Source organism: Erpetoichthys calabaricus, chromosome 14 (assembly GCF_900747795.2).
Source record: "Erpetoichthys calabaricus chromosome 14, fErpCal1.3, whole genome shotgun sequence".
In the NCBI taxonomy this organism is placed as follows: Eukaryota; Metazoa; Chordata; class Cladistia; order Polypteriformes; family Polypteridae; genus Erpetoichthys; species Erpetoichthys calabaricus.
Window position 1 is genome coordinate 45,426,245 of NC_041407.2, and position 17,688 is coordinate 45,443,932.

At 38.3% G+C, this 17,688-nt stretch overlaps 1 protein-coding gene across 5 annotated transcripts in view; it reads left to right on the top strand.

Moving 5' to 3' along the window:
* The window catches only part of fam49al (family with sequence similarity 49 member A, like), a 106,087-nt gene that overhangs the window by 78,268 nt on the left and 10,131 nt on the right, over positions 1-17,688 (top strand). For all 5 annotated transcript variants that reach the window (XM_028818640.2, XM_028818639.2, XM_051936345.1 and 2 more), the window contains 6 exons: positions 5,273-5,394; positions 5,731-5,836; positions 5,923-6,059; positions 6,145-6,222; positions 6,413-6,529; positions 11,101-11,180. In XM_028818640.2, the coding sequence (XP_028674473.1) occupies positions 5,273-5,394; positions 5,731-5,836; positions 5,923-6,059; positions 6,145-6,222; positions 6,413-6,529; positions 11,101-11,180 (640 nt within the window). The remainder of the gene's footprint in view (positions 1-5,272; positions 5,395-5,730; positions 5,837-5,922; positions 6,060-6,144; positions 6,223-6,412; positions 6,530-11,100; positions 11,181-17,688) is intronic.

Consider the following 17,688-nt stretch of genomic DNA (forward strand, 5'->3'; position numbering starts at 1 on the left):
CTCATAGGAGCATTTTCTAATTACACTGTGTTAAGTTATTTTGGATAATATGAAACAAATGGGTCACACCGCAAAGGATGTTATTGGCTATGGAGACTGAAAGAAAATGATACAGCTGAACTTAGGCTGGTGCAGTACATCTGAGAAATAGACTCAGAAATGAGACAACCCTCAGTTGGTTTGCAACACAGGTGTCACAGAGTCTGCCCCATAAATGTTTTAACTAACATGATTGCTGGGTTTGATTTCTTTTATATTAGGAGATAATTAGTTTTGTTTTTTATTAAATCAATGATTTAGAGGCTCAGATCTAAATATGTATGACCAGCATGGCTGAGATCTGAAATGTCAGGGCTAATTCCTTATTTTGTTATTTCCAGCAAGACCTGAGCTGTCAAGCTAATGAAAATTGAGCCTTTCTGTAAACACCACAGAGCACTCCTGTGCATGTGCTTCAATTAATGCATTTCAGGCAATGGAGCCTGATCTTGATTGGATTACTAGATCTTTATTGTTAATGGCAATGAGCAGCCCATAAAGAAAAACTTCTTCAAACCAAATGGCCTTTTTAGCCCCAGTTTCATCCTTTGTCTGACTCGTTCCCTGACACTCTACTGCACCTGACATCTTGGAAGAATGGACCCCTTGAGAAGTCTAAACTAGTAACATGCACTAAATCACAATAAAAGCTGTTTTAGTATTCCCACCTCAACACCTAGCACCAGAATGTTTTGCAGTGCTGGCCTTCCTGCTGTGCTGTTGCTATTGCTTTGATGGTGTTAAAAAGTTTTGCAGGTACGCTCAGGGTCTGATCAGTTGTTTCATCAGAAAGAATTTTAAACGTGGACTTCTGATTGTACCAGATGTCTAATTCACACAGAAAAGCTAGACAGGCTCTTCCTGGTTGATGAATATAACCAACCTTTATAAATATCTAACAGCTGGCAAGCCTCTTGCTTTAGGCACAATATTCACACTTTTGGAGGCCTATATTGCAACGTGAAGCCCTTGCATCTATAAATCATGCTAGAAGTTAAATTGTATCATGTGAAGTCTTGGGCAAAGAAAACACATGAAGATTCAGATGATTTATAAGTTTAAAAATGTGTTCAGTACTGTAACCTGGTGCTATATAAATCATGAACAGGGAAACTAGGAATGTGTGTAAGAGTGACAGTTTACTCTTCTCCGAGGCTATTCGAAACAAGCAATACTAGAGCATCTATATATATAATTCACTAAGTCTATGGCAAGCAAGACACCCGCAAGACATGGCAAGCAAGACGCATGCAAGACAGAGCCATGCCTGCCAACTCACAGAGCCCCGCCCACCAACAATTCACTAAGCAGCCGACCATGGCACGCACGACAGAGCCCCGCCCGCCAACTCTTAACACTCCTCCCACGTCCATTACCTTCACATTGTTTTCCTTTTATTTCTGATCCCGTTCAAGCAGTACTTCAACTATGTGGCGACATCGACTTCTCAACTGTGACTCCGAAACAACTCAGTACGCGAGCTATATTAAGCGTCACCAACGAAGACTCGCTACACCGTAATGAACAAGTACTGAAACTTATCCCTACTGATGAAGTAACTTTCACCAGCATTGCCTCCATCATCACAGACGATCCCGCAGGTCAAGTTTCATTCCCCGAAGAATTTCTTAACAGTCTTACTCCCACTGGCATGCCTCTGCATAAACTCAAAATTAAAATAGGTTCAGTCGTCATGCTTCTCAGAAACCGTCCATGGCAAGCAAGACGCACGCAAGACAGCGCCACGCCCGCCAACTCACAGAGCCCCGCCCACCAACAATAATTCACTAAGCAGCCGTGCGCGCCGATGATTTCCGCATGTGTTCAGTCTCTCCCTGTGCATTCCCTGTGCAACGAGCGAGTGAGCCAGAGAGAGAGAGAGAGAGAGACACACACACACAGGCGTGCGAGAGAGACACACACGCACACAGGTGCACGAGAGAGAGACACACACAGGTGCGCTAGAGAGTGGGGGCTGGACGCATAAGACAGAGAAGGCAGTTAATGAATGCACCGGGCTTGATTTTGTTTTCACTTCTGTTTACAGCGATCGGTTCGTAGCGTGCATTGTTGCAATGTTACTTTTCTTGGTGGTTTATTACATTACGGATGTTTCGAATGTTCATTTTTTTCCCTGTGCTTAAACTCATTAAAAAAGTGTTTCTCAACTGTGACTCCGGAACAACTCAGTACGGGAGCTATATTAAGCGTCGCCAACAAAGACTCGCTACAGCTTAATGAACAAGTACTGAAACTTATCCCTACCGACGAAGTAACTTTCACCAACATTGCCATCGTCACAGACGATCCCGCAGATCAAGTTTCATTCCCCGAAGAATTTCTTAATAGTCTTACTCCCACTGGCATGCCTCCGCATAAACTCAAAATTAAAATAGGTCCAGTCGTCATGCTTCTCAGAAACCTCATGCCAGCAAGAAGTCTCTGTGATGGCACTGGACGGACTGTTACCAGCATTCACCACAATGTACTGTAGTGTAAAACTATCGCAGCTCCTACCTCACAAACTGTCCTTATTCCCCAGATATCCCTGACCCCATCAGATTCAAATTTGCCTTTTACTTTTACACGCAGACAATTTCCTGTTAGATTGGCCTTTGCAATGACAATTAATAAGGCACAGGGACAAACTTTCAAAATGATATGCCTGTATCTGCCAAACCCAGTTTTCAATCACGGACAATTGTATGTCGCTCTCTCCAGAGTTCCATCTTTTCATTCACTGACAGTTGTATCCTCAAAACCACCCCATTTGGACAACTGTGTCGTTCAGGAAGTGTTCACCCATCAATAAATAATTATGCGGCGTATGCTATGCCGCGGGTTGGCTAGTTTATTTATATTTTAGTAGGGTGATGTGTGTTTAAATGTATACGTTAATATACATTTAATATTTACTGGGGTAACCTTTTAAACAACTTGCCTGAGGTACTTCCAGACCAGTACCAATAATGACTTCTGAGATCGTGGCAGCATTTATATATTGTCTCATTGCCCAGGCCACATTGTCATCTGTTCTTCTTTAAAATCAGTGCAGTTTTGAGCTGTAATTGAACTCGAATTCTGCTTCCAAGTTACCTACACACATTTTTGAGACAGGGATTCCTATTTGTCGTAATATTGACAGCGATATTTTTAATGCCACACAATGATCACGTTGGAGTTTATTTTGCCTCCTGCCATTTCCTAAGCCCAACTCCACCTTTCCTGCCCCCATCATCTCACTGGTTCTCTTCAGCTAACCCCTGACCATTGACCAGGCTTACTACTCTGGCTTCAAAGACTGATGAGAAGATGACGCTCTCCATCTGCCCAGTGGGTTTCTGATCCTCTGTAAGACCCTTTTTGACTCTGGTCTCCTGGTAATCCCTTGCTAGCCAGCAACCCTTTACAATGTGCATCCAATAGATTTTAAACACAGGCTGATTTTCAACATTAAATCAACCCAATATGAGTCATTGTGGGTGTGTGACTGAGTGCCTGTCTTCGGACTTGGTCCCTATTCCAAAGTTACTTCTTTAATGGTCATATGTGAAAGTAGACCCAATTTGGACTCTACTGCAAGTGACAAAAAGACATTCCTGATCAGACTTAGTCTAAAACAGAGACTGTTCTATTTACAAATCATGTATTAAGCAAGAATTTACCTGAATGACTGTGTGACAGCATTCGCCCCTCATCACCACCACCGTCTTCTTCCTGTGTTTTATAGTTAAGCACTTCCTACTTTAAACTGTGATTCTCAGCTGTTCTATACTGTTTCAGGCTGCTTAGGTCAGTACACAAACATCAACAGGTAGTTTATTAATCGGAGATGAGAAGCAGTTTTGCAGTAAAAAGTAACGTGCACAGTGGATCATCACTTCACCAGTTCTCCAATCATTCTTCAGTATTCTAACCTGCCTAGCCTGGTCAAGGTCACAGAGGCTAGGGTATCACTCAGAAGTACACGGTTTAAGGTGGGGAGCAGTCTATGACAAGTATTGATTATATAAATCACACAAATTCAATCAATTTGTCTGGATATTTTTCTTTTGCTGTATACAGTAGTTCCAGTCCCAGTAATTATTCTTTCCTCAAAAAGAGAATTTGAGTTAGACAGCATAGTATAAAACTACATCTTTTTTTCTGTTTTTGTAGCTATTAAAAAGTGAACTTGGCAGCTTTTGAAAGTGGCAAAAAAACCAAATACAAATCATGTTATGCCTCTGGGCCAGCATGCCTGTTCCACATTTTCTTAGGCTCACCAATGCCTGGATCCTCTTCGACAGCATGGAGTCACTTATCTTCTAACTTTTACAGACACAGCCTGTCCTGACAATGGTATTCAATTCTTCTTCAAACCACCTTTGTAGCTTCATGTGTTGCAGTCAATCCTGTGTACTCTGAATGAATCACACTGCAGTGAGGAAACATCTGACTAGACTGTCTTCTTATGTCCTTCATGTGCTACACCTAAGTGTATCCATATTTAGCAAATACAGTATAGTTAACATCAGGTGGTCATAGGCACTGCTGACAGTAGCTCACTTGCTTGAAGGACATAACAAGTGAGTTGTTTTAAGGGCCATGAAAAGTGAGAATATCTTTTAGATTTTATGTTTAATGCCATTCCAAGATTCTTGTTGCCAGCATTGGCAATATTTCCTGCAGTTCTCTACAGTTGGAGAGCAGATAAGTTAAATGATTTCTGCAGGGTTCATACTGGGCTGGGGTGAGTTTTGAACCTGCTGCTTTCTGGTATTATTTGTGCATTCTCAGCCACTAGACTTAATAGCCTGCTGAAGATACAGAGTAACTTAAGAGAGCAAAGTGAGACTTTAATGCTCATTCAAAATTTGCTGTCAGCAGCCGCATAGCCCCCTCAACAAGGAGAACAGATGGAGGCAGTGTGATCATCTCAGTAACTGCCTGCAGAATGAGATTTTAATTATGGAAAACAGCTTATTGGAAAGCTGTGCACTCTTTCTGAATTTATTAGCAGGACAGTAGCAGCTTTAACTTTGCCAAGCAGCTTGACTGCTAGCCGCTTTGATCATACATAGCAAAGCAGTTGCATGGTACTGTCAGTTACTTTTGTCATCCGCGTCATAACAGAGGCATGGGGCTTTTAAGGCAAATCTGAATATATCTGCTTGTAGTCAAGGTGCAGCAAGCCAAGTTGACTCCTGTAATTGCCACTTTCCTTACACTCCTTACCCCTTCCTTGGTATAGATGCCCAGCCAACGGAGGCAGAGACTGCTGTGTGGAACCAGGTGAATGCTGTACTAGAGGAAGCCCATGGGATTTTGGCGGAACTACAGTCTTATAATGGAGCAGGGCAGGAGATACGAGAGGTAAAGCTTTGGTATTAAAGATATATGTATTTTGTTTCTCGGGGTTTGCTTGAAACATTCTGAGAGCTTGTAGGACTGTTTGCAGGGTCAGATTTAGTCTGTCCATGTACAGCATTTAAGGGTAATGGCCTGGTGACCAAGATTTAAAAGTACAGTATATAGATAATGCAAGTTCTTATCTTAATGTGTGTTACGTTACGGCCTTACCTGGCACCTCTGCTTTGCTAGTATATTCTTTTGCTTAGATTTAAACAGTTAACGAAAAATGGAAGGAATAAAATTTGTGATTCTTTTAAGACGCTTGTACCATTATATACTGTTCTTTTTTCATATTAGGCCATTCAGAACCCCTGTGACCTACAGCTACAGGAGAAAGCTTGGAATGCAGTGTGCCCCCTAGTGGCCAAGCTGAAACGCTTCTATGAGTTTTCACTGAGATTGGGTATGTTCATTCATATAAAGCGATTTATGTCCATCGGGGGCTCTTTTGACACGATAACATTAACTAAATGCACTTGCACTCTGCAGAAAATGCATTACGCAGCCTCTTGGAAGCACTGACAAGCCCCCCTTACGCACCCATGCAGCACCTGGAACGTGAACAAGCACTGGCTAAGCAGTTTGCCGAGATTTTACACTTCACACTCAGCTTTGATGAACTCAAGGTGGGTGTAAGTACAGAGTGTCAGAATCCTTAGAGAAGGCTGAAGGGAACAGAAAAAAAAAATCAATTGTTTCATTGATCTGCAGATGACCAACCCGGCCATACAGAATGACTTTAGCTATTACAGAAGGACAATCAGCAGAAATCGACTAAATAATCTCCAGGTAGGAAGCCACTATTGGGAGTCGAGCGACCAATTTGGTAGTATCTCTATGAAACGTAATGGCATCGGCTTACTATTGGACTTCCATAACCTATTTTTCAAAAAATGGAATGTGACAGTAGCCTTAAGAATAAATAAGGATTGCTTGCTTTCTTTAAGTTTATTTTTTTCTCTTATTTTTTTGTTTACAGCTTGATGCTGAAAATGAGGTTAACAATGAAATGGCGAACCGGATGTCACTGTTCTACGCAGAGGCCACACCTATGCTGAAGACCCTCAGTAATGCTACAACTAAATTTGTGTCGGAGGTGAGGAACCACTATCTAAGAATAAAATTATGATCATTGCAGATCCAGTGTCTAGCCATGCCCAATTGCTCCATCAATGCAGCATCGTTTCTGGAGCTCCCGTCCCAATTACACACCCTTCTTTATGTTGCATTAGAGGTGTAAGAATTACTGCCAGTCCAGCTTGTTGGGATTGATAGACAATAATAATGAAATGGTGTGTTTTTTAAGTGATCAGCACAGTGAGTAATGTCAATTTACTTTTGTAAAGGTTCTCTTGTTCATTTTGAGAAGGTGTCTCTCATCTGATTGTTCAGCTAATTGAGAGAAACTGGTCCATCAATAATAATAATAATAATAATAATAATAATAAATAGTAATAAGTGTCTTCCGGCTTAGCATAGTATAGACTCTGACTTTTTGACTTTTTTAAACTGTAATACTAATGAGAAATTCCAGATTATTATTTAAATATTTTTGATTTGTCACTGCCATTTTTCACAAATGTACATCCATCCATCCATTTTCCAACCCGCTGAATCCGAACACAGGGTCACGGGGGGTCTGCTGGAGCCAATCCCAGCCAACACAGGGCACAAGGCAGGAACCAATCCCAGGCAGGGTGCCAACCCACCGCAGGACACACACAAACACACCCACACACCAAGCACACACTAGGGCCAATTTAGAATCGCCAATGCAATGAATATAATGTACTTTATTTATCAAGATTTGATTGTCTCATACATATGTGACATACACAAAGTATTATTAAACTTTAAAGTAAACAATCTAAAAAACATTCATTTTTATGTAAAAAGTAATAGCCACTCATTATAATTATGAAATACAATCCTCTTGTGCATATTAAAATAGATCTACTACTACTATGTTTTCTACTACCATTGCTACTACTACTACTACTACTACTACAATATCTACTCTAAATCTATAATACCAGGCTGTATAGTGAATATAAATGTTAATTTTTATCTGACATTCACGGATTCCATGAAACCTCAGGTTAAGAATCCCTGGTATAGAGCTACCTGTTCTCACCACTTCCTCTCCCCATGACTCGTTGAACTGACCACTATTATAGTTAAAGTGTTTTGCTGGAAAAATCCTGTGGTGGTTGCTAACACATTGGACTTTTTTTGGTGAATCCAGCCTAGTCTTGTTGAGGCTTTGGTTTCCCTGCCTGCTTGTCATTTTATCAGTATTTTTACTTATCTGTTTTCCACCATGCACAGTTATTAGTCATTAACATTATTATAGCTATAAACCATATTTACGTGTCCCGAGTGGGTGCATGAAACTCGCTAACATGATGCTGTTGCCATTGTATAACACAGGACAACAGAATAGGCTGATAAAACGAATTTTCTTATTTTATACCCTTATTTGGTATTTTTATTATATTTATATATATATATATATATATATTTTTTTTTTTTTTTTTTTTTCCCTTTTATAACATGTTTTACATGTTTTTATTCCTAACCCTCACAGCTGGACAGACACATAGATATACAGACACACACAATAAATGGAAGTTATCCCAAATATCAACCTTATCTCATTATCTCCTTGTAAGTAGAAGATTGAGGTTGTATAAAATATTTTGGGCCACATGTATAACAACATGCATGGAATTCACACTGAGACATGGCATACGGACAAAACTGGAAATGTGTATACAACCAAAAAAATCTAGATATATAAAACTGTGAATACACCAAGTTCCACACATTTCCCTTTAATAAATCTTAATGAATGTGAAATTTAACGTACATGCACAAGCCTACAGCCCCACCCACCCCGACTCCTCCCAGAATTTCACAGATTTGAATAGCCCCTTCTGTTCAGTGCTTTCTTAAAAGACAATGGCAAAAGAATGTAGAAAAAAGGAGAATTTTAGCACATGCAACGTGGAGGCAAGGAAAAATATGCAATGTGTTGGCTTAAGCAGAGTATTTGTAACAAAAGGAAGTTATGGAGTGATACAACATGGTGGAGACACTTGAAAGTTTGAGTTCAGAAATCCGCACAGTGCCCAAAGTAAAAGGAAGTGGTCAGAGATCAAATTTGATGGGAAAATATGAGTCGCAGCCACACCATCTGTTTATTCTGCTTCAGACAATCTTACAAAATCTGACCCCCATTCTGAGGACACAACTCCAGGTGGGGGTGCTGCTACTGTGCCCAGTACATCTTCAAGCACTGGTTGCGCATACACCTCTGCCTTAGAAACTCCTGGGCGACCAACTGACTGTGGGCTGATGGGTATTTTTCTGGAGTCACAAAATGCAATAGTGGATGCTGTAAGAGATGTGGGTAATGAACTGAGGAATATGAGGGATATACTATATGATATTGACCACAAATTAAATAAATTAGTTAAAAAATAAATGCTGCATCTGATTACCTGTTTTTCCATTTTGATAATCACATTCAAACAAAGTTGTAGCGCTTTCCGATTTGGCTGATCATTTGGTGGGTCAGGTTCATCATGCAACATCTCTTCAGGTACGGACAAGCCACAATTGTGTACCACATTATGCAGCATGCTAAATGCTTGCACAAAGCAACACACTTTCTGTGGACTATAGAGCAGCACATTAATAGAGTGGTGGAAATGCTTTCTATTTACATAAGCAAATTCATTCTCTGAAGGTACCTTTATAGTGTAGTGTCGGCACAAAGCACCACAACGGATAGATTCTCTGCTCTTTATATTGCTTTTTGAGGTGACTCGCTATCCTTAAAAGGACTGCATGCACCAGGATATTTAACAGCAATAAAGTCAATGTATTTAACAATATACTGTATGGCCAATATTTATTGGCCTTCAGTTTTCAGTTGTATGTCTCCATTCATTGAATTATTAATAATCTTTATGAATGACCATTTACCTTCACCACCTGTGTTAGGGCATGGTTTAGATTTGAGACACAGTATACTTTTGTTGCTTCTGATTTGGAGTTGATGATTTTTGAAACTGAAATTTTAGAAGATCTTCTCATCAACTGCAGACCATATGTGGTAGTCCAATTTAATAACATTCCCCATCCACACAACCCCATTTTCCAGAAAATATGCATATGGAAAATGATTAAAATTTATCATGGTGCTCTTAAATACTATAAGCATGGGAAAAGAAATCTGGAATTAAATTCTGTATGATGACTTTCATGCAGGTGACACCATTGTGGCTCAGCTATCTTTTATGTATACAGTATATATAAACAGAATGTGTCTGTATAATTTGTACTGCATGGCATTTTGTGTTCTCGAGTTTACTAATGGATAATGTGCTAAAAAAATGTTTTACTGAATTAAATTGGAAAAAGGCTGTGGTAAGACAACCATTATTTCCCTAGCCTAAAGCTAGATTACACCTACCTATGAAGTGATGTTTTACAGTTTTGTTTGGAGAATGTGCATTGCAGTGAATGATGGTTTCAGGAAAGGGCTTACTCTAGTATTTTCAGCATTATAAGCCTAATAAATTCAACAAGATGAACAAGAAATTTTGTTTACTACTTGTCTTGTTGAATGGCGGGTACTAGGAGATGAATGCTGTGCTCTGTGTCTGTAAATGATTACAGATTTGGATACAGTTTTTTTTTTTGCTTAAAATTGCTATTAATTCAGGAGGTGCCAGTGAAGGTACAATGTTTTTTGTTTCTCCTCATCCTTTCATTCTTCTTGTCAACTTATGGAAATGCACGTTACCTGAGTTTTGTTGATCCAGTCACATTTTGTGTAAGAATTAGTGGACAGCTAAGGATCAAGGAGACGGCCTATTGGGCTGTCAGCTTACATTGTTCCTTTATTAAATGTTTTTATGAGTTCAGTTTATTGTCATATGGCATATACCCTTCCATCTGAAGACGCGGAGCAAAGATGTAATCCGGTTAAACAAAACACACTCACACCAAGCCACATGGCACCTCAATTCCAAATTGTTTGACTATATTGTAGAAATCACAGTTTAGACGTCAATATATCAAAGGTCATAAAGGGTTCACCATGACATTAATATATTTTTGAGGTGTTAAATGATTTGGTGTCGGAGGTGTTAAGGTAAGCTAAGACATTTGAAATGAAGAATTAAGTCAAAACTCAACTTTATAAATATCCTAACGAAAAATGGGAACATGAGACTAAATCTATATTTAGTAGATGCCAAAAGAAACTTATAAATCAAAATACACCATAATTATTTACATGTATGCATTTAATTAGAACAGTGACGGGTAATATGAAGTGCTGGAGGATTCTGTGACAGCAATGTCTAAACAGTGCCCTTCAGAAAAGGCACATCAGATTCTAGGTGACATAGACAAGTATTCAGTTTAAAATCATATTGTGACACAGGCCATTTCACATTAACAATATTATGGTCTGGAATCTGTTACCATTTTATGCCATTATCTTCCAAACAATTTTAGGCCAAGAGGAGCACAATGCGATTCCACAAGATTTTAACAAGAACAAGGAGAGAATGGGAAAGGCTTAATAAATAGCCTGTTAACAATGACTGCTCAACAAAAAAATATATTTTTTTTTCTTTTTGCTTCATACAGAACAAGACTCTTCCAATTGAGGACACCACAGACTGTCTGAGCACTATGGCTTGTGTCTGCAGGGTCATGCTAGAGACACCGTAAGTTGTATGTTGAAATGTTGTCAAAATAGAAATGTAGTGGCTTGCTAGACTTTCTGTGCTGCAGGTGGTTGCTTTATGGCCTTTAAATTCATGATGGGCTCTGGAAGCTTCACTTTTGGTAGCTGGTTATTGACCAGCTCGGTTTGATCACATTGTGTAACATGTCAGATGACACTACATTAGAGAGGATAAGGGGTGAAGAAGAACAGTGAGCAACACCTTTGATTCGGTAGCTGCTTGAATGGATCCTTGTATGACAAGCTTTAAGTTGTATCAAATGTGTAACCTCTTAAGAAGAACTAAACACTGTGAAAGCACATGTTTCATTTTCAGCATGTTAATAAAAGCTGAAGTGAAACAATTCTATTTTTACTGGACTGAAAACTAGGAATCTCCATTTTTACATGTATTGATTTTGTTTACTCGTTTGTAAAATGGAAAAGGGTTTTATTTAAGAGTGTAAACATCATAAAGCAGTTCAAAGCAAATGTGACACTTGAGAAAAGTTGTACAGAGTATGGTTTTGAATAGATACACAGCAGCTACAGAGGGAGCATCAGAAGGCTGTTTTCACACAGGCACTCCAAGTCAGTCTGTCAGTAGTCAGCAGGTACGAAAGGTTTGGCCTCTAAAGCTCAAATTCTGGAGGGAGTATTATTTTAAAGGGTTCAGTGGAAGGAGATCAGGTATACAGTTTTGAAAGAAGGACTCAACTGATGGCCAGTGCATCAGGAAATCCATATGATTAGTGTATTTTATTGAATACAATTAATCTAATTTAGTTTAGTGTTGATAAGTATGTACTTTTTTAAGAGGTTCAAAGCTGAACATAAACAAGAAAGTTTGAGTTTGCATATTATTAGCAAAATGTATGAGCTAGATAGATAGATAGATAGATAGATAGATAGATAGATAGATAGATAGATAGATAGATAGATAGATAGATAGATAGATAGATAGATAGATAGATAGATAGATAGATAGATAGATAGATAGATAGATAGATAGATACTTTATTAATCCCAAGGGGAAATTCACATACTCCAGCAGCACCTTACTGATACAAAAAACAATATTAAATTAGTCGGCAGCCTTTTCAGCAGCTCCGTGTATGACTGTATGTGTATGTGTATTTTTCTACTTTTATTTTTCTATTTTTATTTATTGATCACTCCTATCACTTTATATAAAGTTATTGTCTGTAATAAATGCAGGAATAATATAGCTAATAATGCATCTGTTACACTTTGTATTTATTAAAGCAAAATAATATACGTAACAAATCCAGTGGTGAATACGTGAATGAATACATTGGAAGCTCTCTGTAGTCAGTAGTGTGATAGTGATGAAAAACAACTACTGTACACATTTGTTTTGAAACACTTGAAAAATGCACAAGCCAAAACTTTTCAGATCTACAGCAAGTAGCAGTTAGAAACATTGCTTTCACCTGTCAGTCAGTGTTACCTTTCCAAAATCCGCTTAAACGGAACTTCTGAAACAAGTTAAATTGCTTCTTTGAATGTGACTAATTTAACCTTCCATCCATCCAACCGTTTTTTTTTCCACTACAGGGTAAAGACAAGAGAGCCTGAACCGACCCTAACAGGTTTGTGAGAGCAACCAGCACCCCATGACAGAGTACATTCGCCCACACCAGAGCACCTTTTAGTCATGAATTACATGTGGATTTAGGGTGAAAGAAAAAAAAAATGGATTAACTGAAGAAAAACAATTCAAATATGTAGAAATTATGCATACTCTTGCCAAACTGCAAAATCAAACTTTGAGACAGTAATATTAATGGCTACACCAATGTGGAGCCCATAGGTTATTTAGACCTATTGAATATTCCCATAATTGTTTTGCTGTGATTTGAAAACATTGTTGTTACACTCCCCAAACAATAATTCCATATAAATAAAAGTATGTGTTCCAGAAATAACTTATGCAGAGGTGTACTTTATTATTGAAGGCATACATAATTAAAGACCTCCAGCTTTATGCAGCTGGGCCAGTCAGTATGTATATTTGTTATTTTAAAAGAAAGACATAACACTTGTAATGGTATAAAAGAGCAGAAATCAGTGCCTGTATTATGAAACGTCGCAGAGTAGGAAAATAGTCCTAACTGGCTTAAAAATTTCTCAGAGTGACACAAATTAGCTCTTACTCTTAACAGTAGGAGTAGCAGCATTTTATCAGTTTTCGTAATACAAGAAACTACTTCTAACTTCACTAGAGCTGTCCTGACTCGCTAGGAGCTGCCAGAAGATGGCATTCAGGCAACACAATCTGGGTAAGGCAGAATATTTTGTAAATGCTTGACAACAAAAACTCAGAAACAAGAATTGATTTGGCAAAGATTGAGTAATTTTTGTAACAAATCTTGTACATTATATGATCTCTCCATCTACGCAGAGAAGCCATGTACTGTCAGCCGCTATGAAAGAGATTGCATTATTCTCATTTTTTCATCCTTGGAGAAAATGCAGCTTTGCAATAGCAATGATGCACCAAACTTTGAACACCCTTACAATGCTTGAGGTAATAGACAGATTTGTATATTTCCCCGTAATATTAAAGCAAGCTGCATTTGTACAAATCCCTGATTTTCCTGGAGTTGCTGGTGTGATTGACATGCACATTAAGATGATTTCATATGTCTGAGCAAGCAATATCATAGTATCAGTACATAGGTGGTCATGTATTGTAGTAGCCAGCAATTTAGCTGAAGATAGGTGGGGCTGGGTGGTTGATTGACAGTGAAATAAGTACACTGAACTCTGCATTCCTTGAAACCCTGGAACATTCGTGTTACTTTAACAAGTCCAGGAAGTTTTGGTATTGGATAAATAGAGCCTAGCAAAAGACCAGGGGGGATCACAAAGAGAGGCATGTTATGTAAATCTGAAAGATATTTGGAAATACTGGAAGAGTGAATGTCACTTCAATAACTGCAGAAATAGTTGTGACCAGGTTCAGTAACTGTTATTTTACAAGACATTTCCCCATGGTTAAAACAGCGTGATTCTTCTGGAAGTTGACTGTGAATCATTCATTCTTAAACAAGCATGCCTATCATCAGACTTACTCTCACGTGTGGCTCTCTGTCTTTCCATCTCCGTGCTCATTTCATTGTTTTTCTTGATATTGCTCCACAGCTTAATAATATATCCTGCTTTATTATGTTTTCCTTCTTCTTCTTCTTCTACTTCTTCCCACTTCTTCTTCTGCTTCTTCTTCTTCTCCTACTACTACTACTACTTTGAATATTTATTATTATTACATCTTCTAATGTATTATTATACTTATTTTAGGTAAAGCTTTACCATCAGAAAACTACAAAACATCATCATGAGTTTCATTTTGTGACTTGGGGTGCTGTAAAACGTGACATCATTCATTCTCAAACACGACCCTCTTACTCCTCACTGGGAGTGGGTGTAGGACACTTTATAACTACTTCTCATGTCATTCTCTGGGGTAGGGAATTCCTTGTTGTGTTCTGATTTTTAGCGCAATTCCTAGGAGTATTTCTGAGACGCTGATAAATACGGGCAGAGATCAGCACCAGCTGATGGTATGAAACCTTTGCCAGAATGCCCCCTAAGTTAGACTGACATGTCATGTTTAAAAACGAAAATGGCAAATTCTGTTACATTAGGTTGAGTACATATTCTACTTTTTCAGAATGTTCTTCTCTCAGCATAAAATGAGAATACTTTCTTATTTTAGATTTTATAATAAAATCTCCTTCTGAATGTAGCTGATCAATGCAATCCAGTTATCCTGAATTCCTAGGCTACAATGTGTAGAGCTCCTCATAATGTTACCTGGTGATCCTTTACACCTGGAAAGCACCTGTACAGACTAAAGACTAGAGAGACTAAAGCATACTGCTTTCTAGTAGCTCAGAACGGTTCACATAACATAATTAGGTTTCATCTTGTTCCAGGGTGTTTATAGACCCAATTCTGTTATGGTAGTGCTCCCTGCCTTTCAAACATGGTATTGCTACCCATATCTCCTTTTCAAAACCATAGAAACACAGGTCTCCACATATTCATTTCTGAGTATGATCAGATTTTAAATGAATCTTTTGAGCATTGCTATTACCACAAAATCATTTGTGCATGCATCCTCATATAAACATATAAATGATTTCTGAATTTTCAGTGGCACTATATGTGGTCATTTTTCCTTTTTACAGAGACAATCCTTTTTGCCATGGTTTGATTAGGAGAAAATATTTAGGTGGTTTAGGGTAGTTATTTAAGAAGCTACAGGCCACTGTTGGCCTGCTGCTGCTGAAACCAAAACTAGAATGTAGCAGGTACATGTGTTGGGACCAAGCTTAATTAGGACATTGCCCTCTCCACAGACACCAAATTTCATTTGAAAAGATAGATTAACAGTCATATCATAGCATTAAAAATACAGTGTAGGCTTCAGCAAATACATAAACACTTTTCTCTTTGTCAATATACATCATATTTGTTGTTATTGTTATTGCTTTCTTCTCTTCTCTTTTTCTGATGTGTTTCATGGAAATACTAAGTGTCAATAAAATAAAAACTTGCATTGCAAGAATGAGCAACTGTTGATCAAAATGTTTTTTTGGATAATAAGCTCCTCCTGAATGTATTTTAAAAGCTGCTGTTTTATTTGTAGAATCTGTTTATCGTACTGTTACCATGACAAGATAAGGATTTAAATACTATTTAGATAGCTCCTTTGCAGTACTAGGGTGTTGTACCATGTTAGCCATTATGAATGTAGAGAAAAGCCAAGCAAAATGACACCTTTTATTGGCTAACTAGAAAGATTACAATATGCAAGCTTTCGAGGCAACTCAGGCCCCTTCTTCAGGCAAGATAGCTCCTTTGCAAATAGTTCCTTTTTGTTTATGGCTTGTTACATAAAAGATGGCACATGGGGAGTGGACACTGCTTTAACATAAACCATACTTTTTGAGCTTAATTTATGGCACAATTTTGTTTTTACTTTTAACAATTATTTACTACTTAATTTAATAAACCCTGATTATCTGACATCTAAAATATTCTAGAAGCGTTGATTTAGTGTTGATCAGTGAATTTCACCAAAGCATTATTCACAGCGAATTTGCTGTGTTCGCCCTTGTTCGTCAAATTATTTACTGATAATTCAGCTGGTGTAGGAGAACTTTTTCCCCAGCACCCCATAATGCTTTGTGAGGCCAGCATGACATCCCCTGGAGCTGTAACAACCAACATTGGATGGGACCACCATGGTGTACATAATGCTGATCATTTGCATTACAGACTCTGTGGGACTTAGCTAGTGGTAGAACCGATAAGTAAATAATGCAGGTTCTCAAAATTTTATTTTTATGAAACATATACAGCATAAATAACAAGTTATCTCTGCTTGTCGCCAAATGTGCAGGTCAGTCTTCGAGTTCCACGTCAGAGTAAGAAAAGGAGTAATGTGCCCTATACGTGCATAATTAGTCATGTAGAGATAAAAAAAAACAAACCTTGAGGAAGCATGATGCCCCCCCAAAACAGGAGATTCTATGAAATAATAATAATAATAATAACAACAAGATGATTTATTACTATTTACAAAATGTTTCTGTCTTTCTGATAGAAGAAAAAGTGCAAAGCATCAGCACAGTTTGGAGAGCCTTCAGCACAACTTTAAAAAATAGAACAAGCCAGTGTGCGGCTTCAATCATGACAGACCACTTTGAATTTTCTGCCTTTAAAAGACCTACCGTACTGTATATACTTGCAGATAAGTTCTCCTGCGGATAAGTCAGGACTTGATTTTACAGTATAATTTCTGGTATTTTATAATGTCGGTCATATAAGTTGAACGTGGAAAACTCATGCTTATTGGTACAAGAGATTATGAGATGCTAACGCCCACCTGAGAGAGTAACCACAGAGCACACTGCATTTTTTTCTATGTGGCTGTGGCACTGCGCTGTATCAGTGCGTGCTCTTAACCTCTCACTCTCTCTCACTATTGTGCCTACGTGACCACACTGTAATACCCGAACTATTCCAAACCAATGTTTGCATTGATTTGGGTTTTTTGTATCTCACACCCACATTCACCTTTATCATAACAGCATCCCGTATCTATGATGGAACATTCGATCAGAGGAAAATATGAAGCCGGTTTTAAATTAAACGTCGTTGAAGTAGTGAAAGAAATTGGTAACTGCTGCTGCAAAAAAAATTAAGTGTCGCATTTTTGAACAGGCGTATAAGTCGGGGTCTGATTTTATGATCGATTTTTCGGGTTTCAAGACCTGATTTATACATGAGTATATATGGTACATATTTTTTCTGACTTTTGACTACAATTTCGGCATTTCCGCTTTGTTTTGACAAAATATATGATTGTGCATCTCTGACTGTGTTCTTTCTTTTTGATTTCACTGATGCATGGTGGTTCAATGGTTGGCAATGCTGCCACACAGCTTGGGTCACCTTTTTGGCCACAATAATCG